Genomic DNA, 20,632 nt, shown 5'->3' on the forward strand with positions numbered 1-20,632 from the left:
AAAGAAGAACGAAATCAGGCACTGGTGCACGCCTGGAATCCCAGCGCTTGGGAGACCGAGACAGGCAGATTGCTTGAGCTCAGGAGTTTGAGACCAGCCTGAGCAACATAGGGAGGTCCAGTCTCTACAAAAAATATGAAAAGTAGCTGGGCAAGGTGGCACATGCCTGTAGTCCCAGCTACTTGGAAGGCTTCGTTGGGAGGATCACTTGAGCCCAGAAGATTGAGGCTGCAGTGAGCCGTGATCGTGCCACTGCATTCCAGCCTGGGCAACAGAGCGAGACCCTGTCTCAAATAAAAAAGATGGGAATAGTAGACACTGGGGGCTCCAGAAGGAGGGAGGGCTGAAATATTTTCTATTGGATACTATCTGGGCATATTACTTCCTGTGGTTCACTGTCTGGGTGACAGGATTCATAGATGCCCAAACTTTAGCACCACGTGGCGTACCCTTGTAACAAGGCCGCACATGTACGCCCTCAATCTAAAATAAAAGTGGACTGGGAGGCCGAGGTGGGTGGATCATGAGGTCAGGGGTTTGAGACCAGCCTGGCAGATACGGTGAAACCCCTTCTCTACTAAAAATACCAAAAAAATTAGCCGGACATGGTGGCAGGTGCCTGTAGTCCCAGCTACTCGGGAGGCTGAGGCAGGAGAATCGCTTGAACCCGGGAGGCGGAGGTTGCAGTGAGCCGAGATTGCGCCACTGCACTCCAGCCTGGGCGACAGAGCGAGACTCCGTCTCAAAAAAAAAAAAAAAAAGCGGAAAAAAAAGAAACAACGTGTAGATCCTCGAGAACTGTGGCCGACTGGGTGTGTTCCGTAGACACGCTGTTGGCATTTTTCTTACTGGTTTGAGTTTTCTCACCAGCAAAGAACAGCTGACGGTCTTTCCATAAGTGCTTCTAAGAGAGATGCGTGGTACCCCGGGCTAAGCAGACAGCAGCTGAGCCCTCCCTCCACCCCAGGGCTCCCAGAGCAACAGGGAGCCGGGAGCACAGGACCTGGCCGCAGCCAGGAATCTACACTGACCGGCTCAGCCCATGAAGTACCTTGGGCTGAAGTCACGGGACAAGACTGTATCTGTAACTGTCCTTGTCGTCTGTCTTGCAGATTTAGAAGAGGAATCAGAAAGCTGGGACAACTCTGAGGCTGAAGAGGAGGAGAAAGCCCCTGTGTTGCCAGAGGGTACAGAAGGGCGGGAGCTGACCCAGGGCCCGGCAGAGTCCTCCTCTCTCTCAGGCTGTGGGAGCTGGCAGCCCCGGAAGCTGCCAGTCTTCAAGTCCCTCCGGCACATGAGGCAGGTAGGCGGCAGAAGCAAAGCGCATCAGGAGCTCAAGAGGAGAGCCCAGCTGTCCCTGCCCACACGCCTTGCCTCTGGACCCTCCATCTTCAAAGCCCTGCAGGAAGTGACTGACAGCCTCCCCGGTGGGTGGCTGAGGGCACAGGGCGGCAGGGGTATTAGCCATAGGGTCAGTGCTCCCCTTTCAGTGATGACCTAAGTATCTTCAGAGAAAAGCCCAGATAGTTGGCGTCCCATGCTCCTCTAATCCTCTAAGAAGCTCCTAAAGGCATTGAACTTTAGGAGTAATTGGTTTGGATGCAGCCTGGACCCTGCCCATTGAAAGTGATGGTCTGGCTGGGCGTGGTGGCTCTCACCTGTAATCCCAGCACTTTGGGAGGCCAACGGGGGTGCGGATCACGAGGTCAGGAGTTCGAGACCAGCCTGGCCAACATGGTGAAACCCCGTCTCTATTAAAAATACAAAAATTAGCTGGGCATGGTGGCATGTGCCTGTAGTCCCAGCTACTGGGAGGCTGAGGCAGGAGAATCGCTTGAACCTGGGAGATAGAGGTTAACAGTGAGCCGAGATGGCGCCACTGCGCTCCAGCCTGGTGACGAAGCGAGACTCCATCTCAAAAAAAAAAAAAAAAAAAGAAAGTGATGGTCATTCTTACAAAAAATTAGAAACAACTTGCATATCATACCATACTAGTAAACAGTAGCCAAACCGTGGAATATGATTAATTAGAAGAAATAAAGCAGACAGTGTGTGTTCAGGGTGATGTATGTACATGTGTGCCTGCCAGACACGACAAAATCTAACAGGGTTGCCTCCAGTTACATCGAGTCAGATGCCAGGAGAGGGGTGTGGGTTGCTGGATTACAAGGGCAGGCTGCCTTCTTATAAAATTCTTCTGTATGAATTTTTCCAATGAGCACTGATTCATTAGAAGAGAGTTATTTGTTTTGGAAAATTGAGTGAGACTGATTTCATGGCAGATGTCCTTGGGGCTTCTGGATGTAAACACCCATTCCATCAAAATCCTGCATTTGGCTGAAACCTTCCTTGTCCATTGCTTATGTCGATGAAAGTTGGAAGGGGTCTGGAATTCCTCTGGAGGTGGGACTGCTTTGAGGCTGCTGGGGTTTGGTGAAACGTGGTATTGTGGCCTCTCTCTTATGTTGTGTTTCAAAGCTGGGTTTGGCGTCTTAGAAGCCATGAGACAGCAGGCTGGACTCTCCTAAGGTGTCAGTGTCACGGAAGTTAATAACAGGTGGGGTGTGGGGAGAGGCTGTTCTAGGTTAAAGAAGAAGAACATGACAACTAAAAGCAATGATGGGTCCTGTAGTATCTCCTGGCTCCAAAGAACAGCAGCCGTCAAGCAGGCAGGAGCCCTGGGCTGGATGTCAGATGCGTCCGTCCAGGCACTCCTGGCTGCAGTCATGGTCTCAGCTGTGGAGATGCCCTTGTTCTCCTGGGTGCTGCCATGTCGAGGGCCCTACAGCTTGCTTTCAAATGGTTCAGCAGAAAGTGTCTGTAGAGAGAAGGTGAATATTGCACAAACTTAACATCTTTTTGCTTCAAATTTTTAAAAACAAAACTGGGAGAAAGATCTTGGAGCAAGAGCTTTGGAATCTAGCATTTATATGCAAACCTGGAACTTCTCTCTCTGCCCCTTTAACCCTGGGCCGGGCACCCGCCTCCCTGAGGAGATAAGTGACTTTCTCCTGAGCCCTGTCTTTGCTCTACAAAGTTTTATGAACACACAAATAAATAACTTCATGGGAAGGGAGAGAAAAACCATTTCTGCTAGTCATGCCGAAAGCACTGCACTCTCTTGTTTAGGTCCTCGGTGCCCCTTCTTTCCGCATGCTGGCCTGGCACGTTCTCATGGGGAACCAGGTGATCTGGAAAAGCGGAGACGTGGACCTCGTCCAGTCAGCTTTTGAAGTGCTTCGGGTGAGAACATCTTTTCCTTAGGTGTGCGGCGCAGGGCAGTATTGGCCTGGTGCCTGGCGTCGGGTGGGGATGCCAAGGTGCACTGACTGCCCAGCACAGAACTGCTGTGCACCACACTGTCTCCACCTGGGGCGCAGTGGGCATGGAGACCCGGGTCTGGTCTGATGATGTTTAAATCATCAGAAGGACGCATGTGCCTGCCGACTGCCTATGCCTGAGAGGGAACAAAAATGCATATGACACAGTCTTGGTAAAAGCTTCTTTGTGGGATGTGGTAAGAGACAAACATCTGTGCAGGAAAACATTAATATGAGTTAACACCACAGAGCAAGGGGCGGTACAAGCTGGTGTGTGACTGGCGGTCCAGACAAGAGTTAGGGACCTGGTGGTGGAGGACCCCCCCACCCCCACTGTGGGCTGAGAGTCTGGGGACTCCTCTGGCAGGAGGGAGGGCTTGGACCGGGCTGCAGGAGGCGTGTGGGGTTTGGGTAGTGGAGCATTGACGGCCAGGGCTGAGGGCTTCCTCGCATCCTTGGTCTGAGTCCTGCTCTCCTCCTCAGACCATGCTGCCGGTGGGCTGCGTCCGCATCATCCCATACAGCAGCCAGTACGAGGAGGCCTATCGGTGCAACTTCCTGGGGCTCAGCCCACACGTGCAGATACCCCCCCACGTGCTCTCCTCAGGTGCGTGCCCCTGCGGGCTGTGGGGCCATGCCCTGCACTGAGGGTCCCCACGCCTCGGGCCCAGAGTGGAACCAGATCTCTGTCATGGGTTGTGGAGAGGAGGCCTCATTGCAGGGCCAGCTTCCCCCATGGCTGTGGGCCTCCGTGTTCTATCTTCACACAGGCAGCGGTGGGTGAGTGGACCTGATGGGAAGGGTGGCTAGCAGGGACTGTCGTCAGTGGGCTGCAGGCCATCATCCTGGGGTGGGGGGATGCGTCCCTGGCCGGAGGATCCTGGTCATCCTGGTGAGTGGGTGCCCATGAGACGGAGGCCTGCTGAACGCTGGGTGTGAGCCGCCTGCTTCTGTGGGCCCTGCCGTCCTCTCCTCACTCTTCTGCTGTTCCCCTGTCCTGCCTTCTGCTCTCCTCCAGCCTTTTTCTTCACCTCCCGTGCCCGAGGTCTTCCCGGCCTTCACTGGTATGGTCAGGGCTCAGCAAACCCCTGGTCTTTTGGTTTGGGGATGTCCAGGGGTCAGCCCCCCAGGCTCATCAGTGACTTCCCCCAGCACAGCTGTGAGCAGCAGCTGCTGACTCGTGGTCTGAGTGGAGCTGCCCTGAGCCCCCAGTCAGCACCCAGGCTGGGTCCTGACTCCCTGCGAGGCAGTGCCTTTTTTCCGGGTAGCATTGGAAACACAGGCTCTGGTTTCAAAGAGACTTCAAATTCTTACTACTACGAGCAGGTTATTTAACATCTCCAGGCCTGTTTCCCCATCTGTAGAATAGGGTCATGGTGAGACCACCCTCATAGGGCTGCTTAGCCAGAGGTAAATTGATGTATATAAAGTACTTTGTGATTATTGTAATATAATAAATTATTAGTTTAACTGAGACAAAAGTTAACCCTTAACTATTCATAAATAACCTGAAAGGTTTTAAATACCAAAGCATTGATCTGGGCCAGCCTTTTCACCAGCAGCCTTCCCCACTGACCTGGGATGAGCAGAGTGGGGCCCGCGGTGGGCGAGCGCAGGGGAGGTGAGGAGCGTGGGGGAGGTGAGGAGCCATGGGCCTTGTGTTGTTACAGAGTTTGCTGTCATTGTGGAGGTCCACGCAGCCGCACGTTCCACCCTCCACCCTGTGGGGTGTGAGGATGACCAGTCTCTCAGCAAGTACGAGTTTGTGGTGACCAGCGGGAGCCCTGTAGCTGCAGACCGAGGTGGGTGCCCCCAGGCGGAGTGTCCTTTTTGTGAGAAGATGCTCTCGCCCTGCGCTAATGCCTGCTCTTGCTCTGCCCCCGCCCTTCTCCCCAGTGGGCCCCACCATCCTGAATAAGATTGAAGCGGCTCTGACCAACCAGAACCTGTCTGTGGATGTGGTGGACCAGTGCCTTGTCTGCCTCAAGGAGGAGTGGATGAAGTAAGCAACAGTGTGGGCGAGGCCCCTTTGCTTGCGACCCTGGAGGAAACCTGGAGCTGTTTCCAAAAGAGGAGCTGGGCCGTGGCCACTGAGGGAGGAGCCAAGAGAAGAGGTTGGGGGTGGGGTTCCAACTCCAGGTCCGCCACTGCAAAGCTCAGGTGGCCTCGGGAAGTGGTCATCATCTCTGCCCCCGGCTCCTGCATGGGGAGGTGGGGGTGGTGCCTGCGTTGGAGAGCGGTTGAGGCTTGGGCAAGGGCTCCACGCTCACAGGAGGGTTCATAATGGAAGCTCTGTCATCTGCTGTGCAATTAACTTCAAAACCTGAAAGCCCAGTAACCCATGCCCCCCCCCAGCTTTTGTTTTTTTGTTTGTTTTTTTTTTTTTGAGTCAAAGTTGTGCTCTTATTGCCCAGGCTGGAGTGCAATGGCATGATCTTGGCTCACCACAACCTCTGCCTCCCGGGTTCAAGCGATTCTTCTGCCTCAGCCTCTGAAATAGCTGGGATTACAGGCACCCCCCACCATGCCTGGCTAATTTTCGTATTTTTAGTAGAGACGGGGTTTCAGCATGTTGGCCAGGCTGGTCTTGAACTCCTGACTTCGTGATCCGCCCACCTTGGCCTCCCAAAGTTCTGGGATTACAGGCGTGAGCCACTGCACCCGGCCCCCTGGGTTTTTTTTTTTTTTGTAAGCAAATTTATTTCCTCCTGCCTCGATTCTTGGTAGTTTTTTGGGTCAAATTTATTAATCAAACATTGTCCTGATTTAAAATCATGCAGTGAAGCTTAGGAGCAACGAGTGTCTTCCATGAGTTTAAGGAAGGTTTTTCTTTCTTCTTGGCCTCTTGACAACAGCTTGAGGGAGAGTGTGGGAAGCGCACAGGCCCCATACCCATACCCGACAGAGGGCCGAGCCCAGCCCCGACAGCTTCCCTTCCTTGCTGGGACACAGCTCCTTTCAGCAGTTCAGGGGCCGAGCCTGCTGCCCCAAGGGTGTGGATTCCAGCTCTGCCTGCACAGCTCCTGCTGGTGCCAAAGCCGTGTCACCCCTGGTTGGCCCCGTGACCAGGGCTCGAGGGATTGTGCTGTGGTGTATGAGTGTTTTGTTTTGGTTTTCTTCAGCAAAGTGAAGGTGCTTTTTAAGTTCACCAAGGTGGACAGTCGACCCAAAGAGGACACACAGAAGCTGCTGAGCATCCTGGGTGCGTCCGAGGAAGACAATGTCAAGCTGCTGAAGTTCTGGATGACTGGCCTGAGCAAGACCTACAAGTCACACCTCATGTCCACAGTCCGCAGCCCCACAGCCTCGGAGTCTCGGAACTGACCTGTCACACACACCTGCCCGAAGACAGGGATGGCTGTCCACAGGCTCCTGCAGCCCTGTGAGAGGGACTGTCCCTTGAGTTTCTCAACTGCTGGAAGGAGCTGTGTCCCAGCAAGGAAGGGAAACCGTCAGGGCTGGGCTCGGCCCTGTCAGGTTTGGGGCTTGTGTGCTTCCCACACTCTCCCTCAAGCCGTTGGAATCGCTGAAGATGGCAATGAAAGGCGGAGGGATGATGGGCTCTCTCTGTGTTCAGACCCCTTGGAGAGACACCTAGGAGGACAGCTTGCCTCTCAGGCCCCTTGTGGACTTAGACTCAAAACCCACAGGAGAAACAGGTCCGACTCGGTATGCAGTCGCAATAACATGTCCGCTCCTGAGGTTAACATTCAAGCGTTTCTACTTTGAAATTCAGCAAGAGTTTCTGGGCCTTATGTTTGAGGGTACCTTTTGCTGCAGTTGTGAATATTCAGTACATTGCCAGCTCTTGGTCACTGAGTGATTGAGTTAGGGCTCCGCAAGAGACTTTGGGGAGTGAAGTGGATCTGTTCCTCATCTTCCGGTCCTCTGAAATGTGTGTTCTGAAGCCATGGGGCTCATCTTCTGGGGTGTTCCCCTGCAGGTGCTGGTGAAGGTAACCTGGGGCTTAACGATGGAGCCCCTGATCATTTTTGCACAAGATAGGTTGCTGAGAGGTCAGCAAGCATCTGATTTGCCCAATCCCCTGGATATGGTGAGCCCCACCATGCTTTTATTCTGTATCGCTTTTGTCTTTATTGCCGCTTTCAACATTTACATTTGGTTACAGTTAACTATTTTCAGAGTGTGGTGATTGAAGACAATTTCATCATCCCACTGTACTTTTTTTTTTGAGAGGGAGTTTCACTCTTGTTGCCCAGGCTGGAGTGCAATGGCACGATCTTGGCTCACTGCAACCTCCGCCTCCTGGGTTCAAGCGATTCTCCTGCCTCAGCCTCCAGAGTAGCTGGGACTACAAGTGCGTGCCACCACACCCAGCTAATTTTTATTTTTATTTTTAATTTTTTTTGAGGTGGAGTCTCACTGTGTTTCCCAGGCTGGATTGCAGTGGTGCGATCTTGGCTCACTGCAAGCTCTGCCTCCCAGGTTCACGCCATTCTCCTGCCTCAGCCTCCTGAGTAGCTGGAACTACAGGTGCCCACCACCATGCCCAGCTAATTTTTGTATTTTTTAGTAGAGACAGGGTTTCACCGTGTTGGCCAGGCTGGTCTCAAACTCCTGATCTCAAGTGATCCACCCACCTCAGCCTCCCAAAGTGCTGGGATTACAAGCGTGAGCCACTCTGCCTGGCCTTTTTTTTTTTTTTTTTTTTTTTTTTTAAAGAGATGGCATCTTGCTATGTCGTCCAGGCTGGTCTTGAACTCCTGAGTTCAAGCAGTCCTCCTGCTTCAACCTACAGCTACAGGTACTCCCCACTATACATTTTTAATAAGGATTAATGGCTCAGAGGGATTTTATGGTAGTTTTGATGATTTGTTTCTAGTTTTTTGTGTTTATATTTAACATGAAGACCAAGTTTATATAACTAGGTATCTGTATAATGCAACAACATTGGAACACAATAAAGATGTATTTTTGTAAATTGTTACCACATGGTTTTCTTGGTTTGATGCCTAATATTTATTTGTGCTCAGGCACAGGAATACTATGGTTAAGAAATAGCAGTGAGTCGGCTGGGCGCAGTGGCTTACGCCTGTAATCCCAGCACTTTGGGAGGCTGAGGCAGGCGGATCACGAGGTCAGGAGATCGAGACCATCCTGGCTAATATGGTGAAACCCTGTCTCTACTAAAAATAGAAAAATTAGCCAGGCGTGGTGGTGGGTGCCTGTAGTCCCAGCTACTCAGGAAGCTGAGGCAGGAGAATCGCTTTAACCCGGGAGGCAGAGGTTGCAGTGAGCCCAGATCACACCACTGCACTCCAGCCTTGGCAACAGAGTGAGACTCCGTCTCAAAAAATAAAACAAAACAAAATACCAGTGAGTGGCCAATTCGCACGGTTAAGCTGCTATAATGATCATAGACAATCTTCTCCAAGGTAGTCGTTGGAGTTGGTGTTGGAGAGAAGCAAACACTCATTTATCCCAAAGACGTCTGTTGAGTGTCCATGCCCATGTCCTTTTCATTTTGTTCAGCTTTAGGAAATGGCTCATCCCTTAATGATGATGATATTTAAAGACATGTCCATCTGAGAGGAAGATGGCTGGAATCACCCTGGGTGACCGTGGCAATCCCTAAAACAGCAGGGTTCACGGTTTAGTCATCTACCTCAAGTGGGAGGGGACCCCCTGGCCAGTGTGGGTCAAGGGAGAGATGACCACCCACTGTCCCCCCCGGCTTCGGGTACAGATTCCTCTGTTTCGTGCATGGCATTCCTGGGAACGTGGCTCTGTGCTCAGTTTTTGCCAGTTGTCTGCCAGTTTAGTGGCTGAATCCACTTGGCAAGTAGGAGCCCAGTGTAAGCTCTGCATTCACTTCAGGGGCATGTGTGACCTGGATTTCCCATGTCTAACAGTTCGCTGGCGAGGGGGCAGGCAGGGCCCTATGCCGACTGGTATTTTGTTTTTGTTTTTGTTTTTTGAGACAGAGTCTTGCTCCGTTGCCAGGCTGTAGTGCGGTGGTGTGATCTCGGCTCACTGCAAGCTCCGACTCCCTGGTTCAAGCAATTCTCCTGCCTCAGCCTCCTGAGTAAATGAGATTACAGGTACATGCCACCACACCCGGCTAATTTTTGTATTTTTAGTAGAGACGGGGTTTCACCATGTTGGCCACACTGGTCTCAAACTCCTGACCTTGTGTTGCGCCTGCCTCGGCCTCCCACAGTGCTGGAATTAGAGGGGTGAGCCACCGCACCCAGCCGCCGACTGGTGTTTCTAGGCAGCTGTGGGCTTTTTCTCCCCACGGGTATGCAGTTCTTGAAGATTTTTCCCATTGGTCATGAGTGCAGAAGAGCAGGAGGCTGAGCTGAACCTATGCCAGCCCAAGACCAGGCCAGACTCTGCTGTCCTTGTGAGGGAATAGGGGTTCCTGATTTTGTAGCTTTTCACACCAAGTGGAAGAGATAGAAAGCAAGTTTCAGATCTTGAACCTTCCCCATGTGTTTGAAGGCAGTCAAGGGTTTCCTGATTTTACATTCAAGATACTTACATTCAGGGCCAGGCGCGGTGGCTCACGCCTGTAATCCCAGCACTTTGGGAGGCCGAGGCAGGAGGATTGCCTGAGGCCAGGAGTTTGAGATCAGCCTGGCCAACATGGTGAAACCCCGTCTCTACTTAAAAAAAAAAAAAAAAAAAAAAAATTAGCCAGGCTGGTGATGTACACCTGTAGTCCCAGCTACTCAGGAGGCTGAGGCAGGAGAATCACTTGAGCTCTTATATATTTTGGAAATTAACCCCTTATCTGATAATATACTTTGTATAACCTTTTAAAAAATAAATTGTGTATATTTAAGGCACACGACATGATGTTATGAGTTACATACACACACATATATTAAAATGGTTATTATAGCCAGGCGCTGTGGCTCACATCTGTAATCCCAGCACTTTGGGAGGCCAAGGTGGGCGGATCACCTGAGGTGAGGTGTTCGAGACCAGCCTGGCCAACATGGTGAAACCCCGTCTCCACTAAACATACAAAAATTAGCCGGGCGTGGTGGTGGGTGCCTGTAATCCCAGCTAGTCAGGAGGCTGAGGCAGGAGAATCGCTTGAATCTGGGAGACGGAGGTTGCAGTGAGCCAAGATCACGTCACTGCTGACAGAGCAAGACTCCATCTGAAAAATAAATAAATAAAAAAACTAGGCTGGGTGCGGTGGCTCATGCCTGTAATCCCAGCGCTTTGGGAGGCCGAGGCGGGCGGATCACGAGGTCAGGAGATTGAGACCATCCTGGCTAACATGGTGAAACCCCATCTCTACTAAAAATACGAAAAATTAGCTGAGTGTGGTGGCGGGCACCTGTAGTCCCAGCTACTTGGGAGGCTGAGGCAGGAGAATGGCATGAACCCGGGAGGCAGAGCTTGCAGTGAGCTGAGATCGCGCCACTGCACTCCAGCCTGGGCAACAGAGCAAGACTCCGTCTCAAATAAATAAATAAACAAACAAACAAATAACTAAATGTTGTAACACAAAAAAGGATAAATGCTTAAGGTGATGGATATCCCATTTACCCTGACGTGATTATTACAAATTGCATGTCTGTACCAAAATATCTCATGTACCCGATAAATATATATACCTACTATATACCCACAAAATTAAAAATAGAAACTGGAAGACAAAAAATAAATAAAAGTCAAATAAAGCTTCTCATTTTGTTGTCTGCCTTTGGTAGATTTCCAGCCCTGAAGTGGCTGTTTTTGAAAACTGTTTTCCCCCAGTTTTATTTTTGTTTATCCCTCTCTGGAGGGATTTGAGTCCTCTCTGGAGGGATTTGAGTCCTCCTTTATACTTCCACAACTCCAAGTCCCTCCTCTCATTATCGTTTTAGATGAGGAAAGTGAAGCTCAGAAGAGATGAATCAATTTGTCCTAGACCATGCAGCTAGGAAGCCTGGGAGCCAGCACTAAACTCAAGTGTTCTTTTTCTTTGTTAAGAATTTTATTCGCCAGGCGCGGTGGCTCACGCCTGTAATTCCAGCACTTTGGGAGGCCGAGGCAGGCGGATCACGAGGTCAGGAGATCGAGACCATTCTGGCTAACACGATGAAACCCCCGTCTCTACTAAAAATACAAAAAAAAATTTAGCCGATGTGGTGGTGTGCACTTGTAGTCCCAGCTACTTGGGAGGCTGAGGCAGGAGAACTGCTTGAACCTAGGAGGTGAAGGTTGCAGTGAGCCGAGATCATGCCACTGCACTCCAGCCTGGGCGACAGAGCAAGACTTCATCTCAAAAAAAAAAAAAAAAAAAAAAAAAAAAAAAAAAAAAAAAAGGCCGGGCGCGGTGGCTCACGCTTGTAATCCCAACCCAACACTTTGGAAGGCCGAGGCAGGTGGATCATGAGGTCAGGAGTTCGAGACCAGCACGGCCAAGATGGTGAAACCCCGTCTCTACTAAAAATACAAAAATTAGCCAGGTGTGGTGGCGGGCGCCTGTAATCCCAGCTGCTCGGGAGGCTGAGGCAGAGACTCACTTGAACCCGGGAGGCAGAGGTTGCAGTGAGCCAAGATCACACCACTGCACACCAGCCTGGGTGAAAGAACGAGGATCCGTCTCAAAAAAAAAAAAAAAAAGAATTTTATTGACGTAATCACTGACATACATTTTTATTTACACCATACAATTTGACATATGTGTATATCCGTGAAACCACCACAGTCAACCTGATAAACACACATCCATCACTCCACTTCCTCGTGGCTTTGTTGGCCTCCAGGCTACACTGGTCTGCTTTCCCTCAGTCTAGTTTGCGTTTTCTAGAATTTTATGTAGATGGAATCATACAGTATGTACTCTTTTTGTCTGGCTTTTCCCACTCAGTATTGATGAAATTCATCCACGTCGTAGCACATGTGAGTACTGTTTTTTTTTTTGGAGGGGGGACAGGGTCTTGCTGTGTCACCCAGGCTGGAGTGCAATGGCATGATCTTGGCTCACTGCAACGTTAGTCTCCAGAGCTCAAGCGATTCTCCCACCTCAGCCTCCTGAGTAGCTGGGATTACAGGCACATGCCAGTGCACTCAGCTAATTTTTGTATTTTTTGGTAGAGACAGTGTTTCACCATGTTGGCCAGGCTGGTTTCAAATTCCTGAACTCAAGCTATCCTCCTGCCTCAGCCTCCCAAAGTTCTGGGATAACAGGCATGAACCACCGTGCCAGGCCACTTCATTCTATTTTATTGCTAAATAGCATTCCCTTGTATAGATATACGAAAGCTTATTTACCTATTTACCTGCTGACGTCTGTTTGGGTTGTTCTAGGCACATAAGCCTGCCAGGACACGTGCTTGTGTTAATGGATCCCGTCCTTTCTCCTAGCAGTGGGATAGCTGGATCATATGGAAGGTGCAAGTTTAATATTTTAATAAACTTTTAATTTAGAATAATTTGATTTACAGAAAAGTTTCGAGGATAGAACAGAGAGATCCATTTACCCCCACGCAGCTTCCTTTGTTAACCTTTTACATTCCTTTCATACATTTGTCAAAGCTAAGAAACTGACATTAGTACAATGCGATTAAGCTCCAGACTTTATTTGGCTCTCACCAGTTTTTCCGTGAATGCCTTCTTTCTGTTCCAGGATCCAGCCCAGAACACCACATTGCCCCGTTTCCCTGTGCCCCCGGCCCAGTGCCCTCGGCTGCCTTAGTCTCTTCCTCTGTTTATGCTTAAAGCAGGGCAGGCCTTCCAACAACGCCGGAGATACCGTTGGGCTGGGAAAAAAACCTTTAGGGGCCTAGCTCTGGGCCGCCACCGCCTGCAGTACGCTGGGTTCCAATGCTGCCTCCAGCTGTGTTGATTCCCTGATTATCTGTGTTCCCAGGTCATTCCCCAGCCCAGCCTAGCTGCTCCCAAGAAGACACTGAAGGTATGACCCCACATTTCCCGAGCAGCTCTGCTGTGCTCCATACGAGGAAAGCCGGGGTTGCTGTGGCTTCTAGCGCGGAGAGCAGTCTCTGGCCTGGGCAGGTGACGGGTGTGCTAGGGCCCGTGGCCCGCGGGTGTGCAAGTGCTGCCTGGTGGCGCGGGCTTGGGGACGCGGCTTGGCACGTGGTGGGAGGTGGAACCTGGAGGGCGTGGCCTGGCGCCTGGCTGGAAGGAAAATGTGGGGCGCGGCCTGGCGTTGGGGGTGGGGTGGGGCCTATGGCGGGGGGCGTGGCCTGGCGCGTGGAGGGAGGCGTGGTCACCTGTTGAGGGCTGGGGGCGGGCTGGTGGGAGGGGTGGGTTCAGCTTGGTGCGTGACAGTTGTGGGGGGCATGGCGCGGCCTAGCGCGTGGCCCTCGGGGGCTGAGGGCGTGACCTTGCACGTGGCCGTTGGTGGGGCGTCACGGGGGCGTGGCCTGGCGTGTGGCCATGGGGGGCTGGGCGTGGCCTGGCACGTGGCCGTTGGCGGCGCGTGACGGGGGCGTGGCCTGGCTGTCTGGGGCTGGGGGCGCGCAGACTCGGCTGCCGCGGCGTGGCCCGGGGTCCCGGGTCAGCGGCGGTATGGGGCGGTTGCGCTGGCAGGTGGCGGCCGCGGCGGCTGTGGGCCTGGCTCTGGCTCTGGAGGCGCTGCCCTGGGTGCTGCGCTGGCTGCGGTCCAGGCGGCGGCGGCCGCGGCGCGAGGTGCTGTTCTTCCCATCTCAGGTGACCTGTACCGAGGCCCTGCTGCGGGCCCCGGGCGCGGCGCTGGTCGGGCTCCCCGAGGGCTGCCCTTGCGGCCTGCCCCACGGCGAGAGCGCGCTAAGCCGCCTGCTGCGTGCCCTGCTGTCCGCCCGCGCCAGCCTGGAGCTCTGCCTGTTCGCCTTCTCCAGCCCGCAGCTGGGCCGCGCCGTGCAGTTGCTGCACCAGCGTGGGGTGCGAGTGCGGGTCGTCACCGACTGCGACTACATGGCCCTCAACGGCTCGCAAATCGGCCTGCTGCGCAAGGCAGGTAGGCCCGGCGGGGTCCAGGCGGAGAAGGCCGGCTTGACCCACGCGGGGTCCTAGGCAAAAGTGGACACTTAGGGGAGGGGGTCTGGGAACGGGCTGAGGCCTCATTTACTTTCCTCGTGGCTTTGTGGGGTCGGGGTGGTGTAACGCGGAGAAAGCAGAGCCCCCACAGAAGGTCTAGCCGGCTGCGCGGACATAAGCGAGCCACGCCCTCGGTGCCTCCGCGATGGGGGCGGTTCTCTAAGTGACCTGTCCCGGCATGCTGGAAGCAGGTGGGCCTGCGTGTGCCGGGTTCTAACCGCCTCTAGGCGGAGCAGGCTCCCCAAGCAACTCCTCGGGCGCCGCCAGCGGAGTTTTCATGACTGCTGCAGCCGGGTCCCGCCCTCCCACAGGCTGCCGGAGACCCCCGGACAGCTTCTGGTAACCTGGATCCTGCTGGCCGGGGAGCTAGACGCCAGGGTTGTGCTTGGACTTCCAGACTGAAGGGCTCTGGGGAGAGGCGGCCACCTGCTGCCGAGTGAATCTCAGGCCACCGGGCTCTGGGAGACCTAAACATATGTTCTAGAAAGCAGCGCCAGAACGTTCTGTTGTTTTCCCAGCTGCAAAAGGAGGGGAACACATATCTCTCTAGCGGGGGCGCGTCTCTCATGGGGTGGGGACAGAAGGGACCAGGAAATGTGAATAATTGGGATCCTTGTCCCACCTGAAGATTCTCAGTCCATCCTAGCCCAGTTCGGCGGCCCAGCCTGCTCTTGCCTTTTGTGTATTTGCACCCACAGACTCTTGGGCTTCTCTCTGTCTCCGTCACTCAGGCACCCAGAAAGTCACGCCTGCACGTGCAACCGTTGGATCTGATAATTCTGGTGGTCGCAGTGACCGAGAGACGTGTGGAGCCCTGGGAATCGTCCAGGCTGGGCAGTGGTCACCGCCGCGCTGTTCCTTCTGCACAGCCGTAGCCTCTTGTTGACTTGGGCCTCAGAGCAGCCTCTCCAGAGTCAGCCGGGGTCCCTCCCTGCTCTGGCTGGTGTGGGGCATGTTGCACGCCATGTGGGAGCAGAATGGGGCACGTGGTTTTCCTATTGAGGTTGTCTCCTCCTCTTTGGGGCAGCCACAAGAGCTGTCCTCCCGTGTGTTGATCATTTTAACGGGAGGTTTGGGGACCTCCAGGCGTGCACAATACAGTTCTGTTTGAGTCACTTTTAGAGTCGTAGAAGCTGAGGTTGGTGAAGACCCTTCAAGGGCCCCTAGACCAAGGTCCCATCGGATCCCCTCTGGGGTGGCCTCCCAGCGTCCTTGCTGAGTTCGGGGCTGTCCAGTGGCATTCATCTGTTCAAGGAATGTCCCCTCTGTGCCAGTATTTGTGAGGAGCTGGAACATCCTAGGGCACAAGGCCAGGTTCCCACGGAGATGCCGACTAAGTCACAAATATTTCATTTAGGGCACTAAGAAGGGCCAAGACAACTTCATAAAGCAGGGTAGGGAGGCAGTGGTGTGGGAGGAAGTGGCGTGGGCCAGGTCAGCTGCCCAGGGGCAGGGACACTCAGGGCAGGGAGCTTGCTGACACGAGTGGACTGTCCGGAGGGAGAGGCATGCGGCTGGAAGGGGCAGCAGCACAGACGCCCTGGGTCACAGACTGACTTCCTTGTGAGGAACGGCAGGGAGTCCTCTGTGGCCAGAGGTGGCGGGCCTCGGGGAGGGGACGGGGAGGTGGGCAGTGGATCCCAGCGGAGGCAGGCGGTGTCGGCAATGGTGGGGTTTTAGACTGCCCACCGTGTGGAGGAATGTGTTTGGAGGGCTGTGCCGACAGGACGTGCTGGAAGTGTGGCCACAGTGTGAGAAGACGGGCTGGCTCCCCGAGGTAAGGGAGCCATCGCGTCTTCATCCTGCCAGGCCCAATTCAGGGGGCACAATTAAATATGAGTTCCATGCACAGGGAGTGATTTTTAGGGTATGTTCCCAGTACTCCATGGGACACACTTCCCTTCAAAGATTACTCTCTATCTGAAATTCCATTTAACTTGGATGTCCTGTATTTTGATTCGGAAAGTCTGGTGACTGTGTTCCATGGCAGCCTGTTTAAAACTTCTTTTAAACCCCATTTCTGACGGCCTCATTCCTTGAGCAGGTCGTGAGTGAGGCAGTGTTATTCCAGAGGAGACAGACACAGGCCCTTCCCAAGAGGAGTTTGAAAGCTGGGAAGAGCAGAGGCCGGGATGCCTGGTTCTTCCGTGAAGGAAGCAGGGGGGTGCGGAAGAGGAGAATTCATTTGTGCGTTGTCAAGGCCCTTCCTGCCTTGGTGGCCGAGGTTGTGCCAGCAAATTGGGCTCTGCTCCCAGATGCCAGGGCCTCTCTGGGCAGAGTGGGCACGGCTCTCAGCCTTAGCTGTGGAAGAGTCAGAACCTGAAGGCTCACACACTGTCTTTGCCCTGGTCACCTCTGACTGGGTTAGTGACAGCCTTGGCAGCAACCAGTAACCCCGAAGGGACATACTGGCTGGCATAGACTCGGAGGTGTGGTCTCACCCAGACCACGGCCTGCCCAGTCCCCCGTAGCCTGTGTGTGATGCTCTGGCCCCATGTGTGATGTCCCCTCTGTGGTTCTCAGTGTCCCTCCTGGGAGCTTAGCCACCACCACTCTGTGAAAGCATGGCGGGCTTTCCTGGCCCACCAAACTGGAAACATATAGTAAAGCCTGTAACCCCCAGGAACAGTCCACACTGGAGGTGGGACTCCTGCATGAAATGAAATCACCTTGTCCTTTCTGCAGGGATCCAGGTCCGGCACGATCAAGACCTGGGCTACATGCATCACAAGTTTGCCATCGTGGACAAGAGGGTGCTCATCACTGGCTCGCTCAACTGGACCACGCAAGCCATCCAGAACAACAGGGAGAACGTTCTCATCATGGAGGATGACGAGTACGTGCGGGTTTTTCTGGAAGAATTTGAGCGCATCTGGGAAGAGTTTAACCCTACAAAGTATACCTTTTTCCCACAAAAAAGGAAAAGTCACTGAAGCTGTGCCCCACCTGTCTCCAGATTTGGAGGGAGATTGCTTTCATGGCACAGAACTTGCAGCACCTCCAGCCAAAACCAAACCTAACCAAGAATGGGGCTGAGCCCTCCCTGCGGGCTGCTGTGCGTTCTGAGGGAGGGAGACCTCAGCACTAGAAAAAAATCGTTAAACCAAAGTCTCGTCTATTAGAATACTAAATTGAACTAAAGAAGGTTAGGAAAGGGAAATTTCTGTTACTTCAGGTCAGTTATTTCGGGCCAGACCTTTTTTTTGCTCCTTTGCCAAAATAACTTCAGTGACAACCTGCCACGGGGTGCTTTCAGGAGTGTAGTCCGTATCTTGGTTTGGAATCGAAGCTTCCGCCACAGCACAGAAAAGGCACAGTGCCTCTTCCAGGTCGATCCCATTCCCTTCCCTGATTCTAGAAAAGTCCCTTCTGCTTTGGCTGACGTGGGCCCTGTCAGCATCTCCCTGAGAGTTCGTCCCTCTCTCCATGTGGCACGACTGGGGTTGGTTGGGGCTGACAGTCTCTTTGTCCCTCACAGTCTGCCCCTGTCAGGGCTCGGTCCTCAGAGTAGGGAAAGGAAATGGAAGTCAGGAGGAAGGGAAGATGTGAGTGTGCGGTGCGGGTGACAAAAGCAGCCTTCGGGGCAACCCCATGAGCGTCATTGCCACCAAAGGCTGGCTGTTCCCTTGCTTCCTTGCATAATTGGTCTTTAAAACCAGTATGCACGCCAGTGCCAAGCTCTGCAGCAGCCTGTCCTTGGGTAGTAAGTGCTGTGGTCTGTCAGGACTGATGGCCAGCAGCTGTTTCTATTTCCATGTTGGGCTTTTAACTTTTTTTTTTTTTTGAGATGGAGTCTCACTCTGTGGCCCAGGCTGGAGTGCAGTGGCGCAACCTCGGCTCACTGCGTTCTCTGCCTCCTGGGTTCAAGCGATTCTGCTGCCTCAGCGTCCCGAGTAGCTGGGATTACAGGTGCTTGCCACAACACCTGGCTAATTTTTTTTTTTTTTTTTTTTTTTTTGGTATTTTTAGTAGAGACAGGGTTTCACCATGGTGGTTAGGCTGGTCTCAAACTCCTGACCTCAAGTGATCCACCCACTTCCACCTCCCAAAGGCGGGATTGCAGGTGTGAGCCGCCATGCCCGGCCGGGCTTTTAACTTTTAACGTCCTAATGTTTAAGGTAATTTTGTTGTGTGTTTAGAAGTGACCTTACCTTTAACACCTGTGGAATTAGTGCGTGCACATTGCTGGCTCAGCGTAACCCATCACGGGACTGGAGGAGAGCAGAGGTGGGAAGAGGAGAGCAGCTTCAGGCCGTGGTGTCTCCCACGTCTGTGTTCTTATTTGCAGCTCAGGGTTTGCATTCCCAGGTAGAACGGGTGTCATACATTGTGAAATGTTCCAGGTTATTCGTTTATAATGTGTATGTCATATACAGGTAGCTCCAATGACGTCTGAAGTTGTGACTTCACCATCTTGTCATATTTCTGTATGATGAGCCCCAGGGCCCGTCCTGAGGTCTGCTAGCCATATGCTTAGTTTCACCTCCCCAACCCACGCTGGCATTACCACCCAGAGACCCTTCAGTGCTGTGTGTTTTTCCTTTTTAGGGTTACTTTTGACTCACAGTGTTAGGCAAGCCAGCTTGGAAGTTAACTTTTAAGAAAATTCAATTGAAGCTGTAAAGTATAATATACAGATTGGAAGTCACCAGAAATTGTTTTAGTTTGTGAATTCCCACAGTGTATGTTCTGAAAGGAAAATGGGAGAGCTTGTAAAGCATCTACTAAATGCGAAGCTGCATGACCCTGGACTTCTGGCACATCTGAATAAACATGTTCTTATTCTGGAATGTGAGCGCTGCGTGTCTTTGCCTTAGCTTGCTGCTAAATCATTCAAATAGGGGCTACTCTTTGTTAAATATAACTTTTGGGGGGCAGTATACAGCTATTTAGAAACTGTTGGTCAAAGAACAGGAGACTCAAAGAGAAGTAAAACTTTAAGCTGTTATTTGGGTGAAGGAAATAAGGTATACAGTGGTCCATTTTTAAGACTAAGTGCCTTGAATCGGCTTCGGTCAGCAAACTACGGAAGAAACGGGATGTACTAGGCCCCTCAGGCTAGCCGATGCCTTGTTGGCTTCCCCCTCCGCCCCCTTCTCCCTTCCTTAGTTGCCCTCAACCGAACCAAAAAAGTTTAACATGAAAGTTTACTGGCCTGCAAAATAGCTCGCTTTGTCTGTTCCTACCAGCCGGCCTAGCTACTTAGGTCATAAGTCAAATACTTGAAGAGCCCCTAAGCAGACTAAGATTGCAATGCACTGTGGGTTGTAACAAAATGCAACAAGACAACCCTAAAAAAAAAAAACAAAAAACCTAAAGCCCCCGCCTAACAACCAATAAGCAATGTCTGGGAAGACTGTGACCCCATAGTACTCAGCCTGTAAGGAAGGAGGAGCCTGCACACTAGGGGATAAATTGCTTGTTGAAACTGTGCTGGGTGTGCCTGCTCATCAGACACCCGATCTTGGAAGACCGTTATTAAAAGTATAGAAGTATAGAAGATCCTTGGCCCACACACAAAGATTGCTGTGCCAGTAATAGGCAGGCATGCCCAGGAAACCCTAGAACTGCAGGCCGGCCTCTGCTCCAACACCTGAGGTAAGTGATGCTAGAAGGCAGGGGTTCGCTGAAGATGAGGGCTGGGGAGGGGGTTGTGTAGTGTGTGTGTCACCTGAAGCCTCTTTTTGCCTACAAGATTGTCTCGGCTCCTCCCAGAGAGAAACTTTAAAAGAAGTAATAAATTCGCCAAGTAGGCTCAGCAGTCACAAAAGAGGCTCTAGGAAGATTCCCCTCTAATTGCCCTCTTCTCTTGGGATGGGCTCTCATCAGCTTAGTGGTTTGGGTTCAATGTTAACTATGTGGGCAGTGATACAGCTTGAGAATGGTGAAACCCCATCTCTACTAAAAATAAAAAAAATTAGCCGGGCGTGGTGGCGGGCGCCTGTAGTCCCAGCTGCTCGGGAGGCTGAGGCAGGAGAATGGCGTGAACCCGGGAGGCCCAGCTTGCAGTGAGCCGAGATCACGCCACTGCACTCCAGGCTGGGAGACACAGAGCAAGACTCCGTCTCAAAAACAAAAAAAAAAAAAAAAAAGATCGGTCTGGGCAACATGGCAAAACTCTGTCTCTACTAAAAATACAAAAATTAGCTGGGCGTGGTGGTGTGTACCTGTAGTCCCAGCTACTCGGGAGTCTGAGAAAGGAGAATTGCTTGAACCCGGGAGGTGGGGGCTGCAGTGAGCCAAGCTCACGCCACTGCACTCCAGCCTGGGTGACAGAGCTTGACTCTGTCTCAAAACAAAAAGTT

The 20,632-nt window shown here is 52.5% G+C and overlaps 2 protein-coding genes across 15 annotated transcripts in view; both read left to right on the forward strand.

Annotated features, from left to right (window-relative positions):
- The window catches only part of FLCN (folliculin), a 30,092-nt gene extending 16,887 nt beyond the window's left edge, over positions 1–13,205 (forward strand). For 11 of the 14 annotated variants that reach the window (XM_054535500.2, XM_024235569.3, XM_024235571.3 and 8 more), the window contains 6 exons: positions 1,113–1,303; positions 3,130–3,243; positions 3,804–3,927; positions 4,991–5,122; positions 5,217–5,322; positions 6,443–8,268. In XM_054535500.2, the coding sequence (XP_054391475.1) occupies positions 1,113–1,303; positions 3,130–3,243; positions 3,804–3,927; positions 4,991–5,122; positions 5,217–5,322; positions 6,443–6,644 (869 nt within the window). In that variant the 3' untranslated portion in view covers positions 6,645–8,268. Of the gene's footprint in view, positions 1–1,112; positions 1,304–3,129; positions 3,244–3,803; positions 3,928–4,990; positions 5,123–5,216; positions 5,323–5,734; positions 6,217–6,442; positions 8,269–13,158 lie in introns of those variants that run through there. The other 3 variants (XM_054535498.2, XM_054535501.2, XR_008514981.2) reach the window with 3 other exon arrangements.
- A 523-nt stretch (positions 13,206–13,728) lies between these two features.
- On the forward strand, positions 13,729–19,117 carry PLD6 (phospholipase D family member 6). Its single transcript, XM_002827097.6, has 2 exons — positions 13,729–14,247; positions 17,013–19,117. The coding sequence occupies exons 1-2, from the start codon at positions 13,821–13,823 to the stop codon at positions 17,258–17,260; spliced, it is 675 nt and encodes a 224-aa protein (XP_002827143.4). The 5' UTR covers positions 13,729–13,820; the 3' UTR covers positions 17,261–19,117.
- Positions 19,118–20,632: the final 1,515 nt, after the last annotated feature.

Source organism: Pongo abelii, chromosome 19, assembly GCF_028885655.2.
Source record: "Pongo abelii isolate AG06213 chromosome 19, NHGRI_mPonAbe1-v2.0_pri, whole genome shotgun sequence".
In the NCBI taxonomy this organism is placed as follows: Eukaryota; Metazoa; Chordata; class Mammalia; order Primates; family Hominidae; genus Pongo; species Pongo abelii.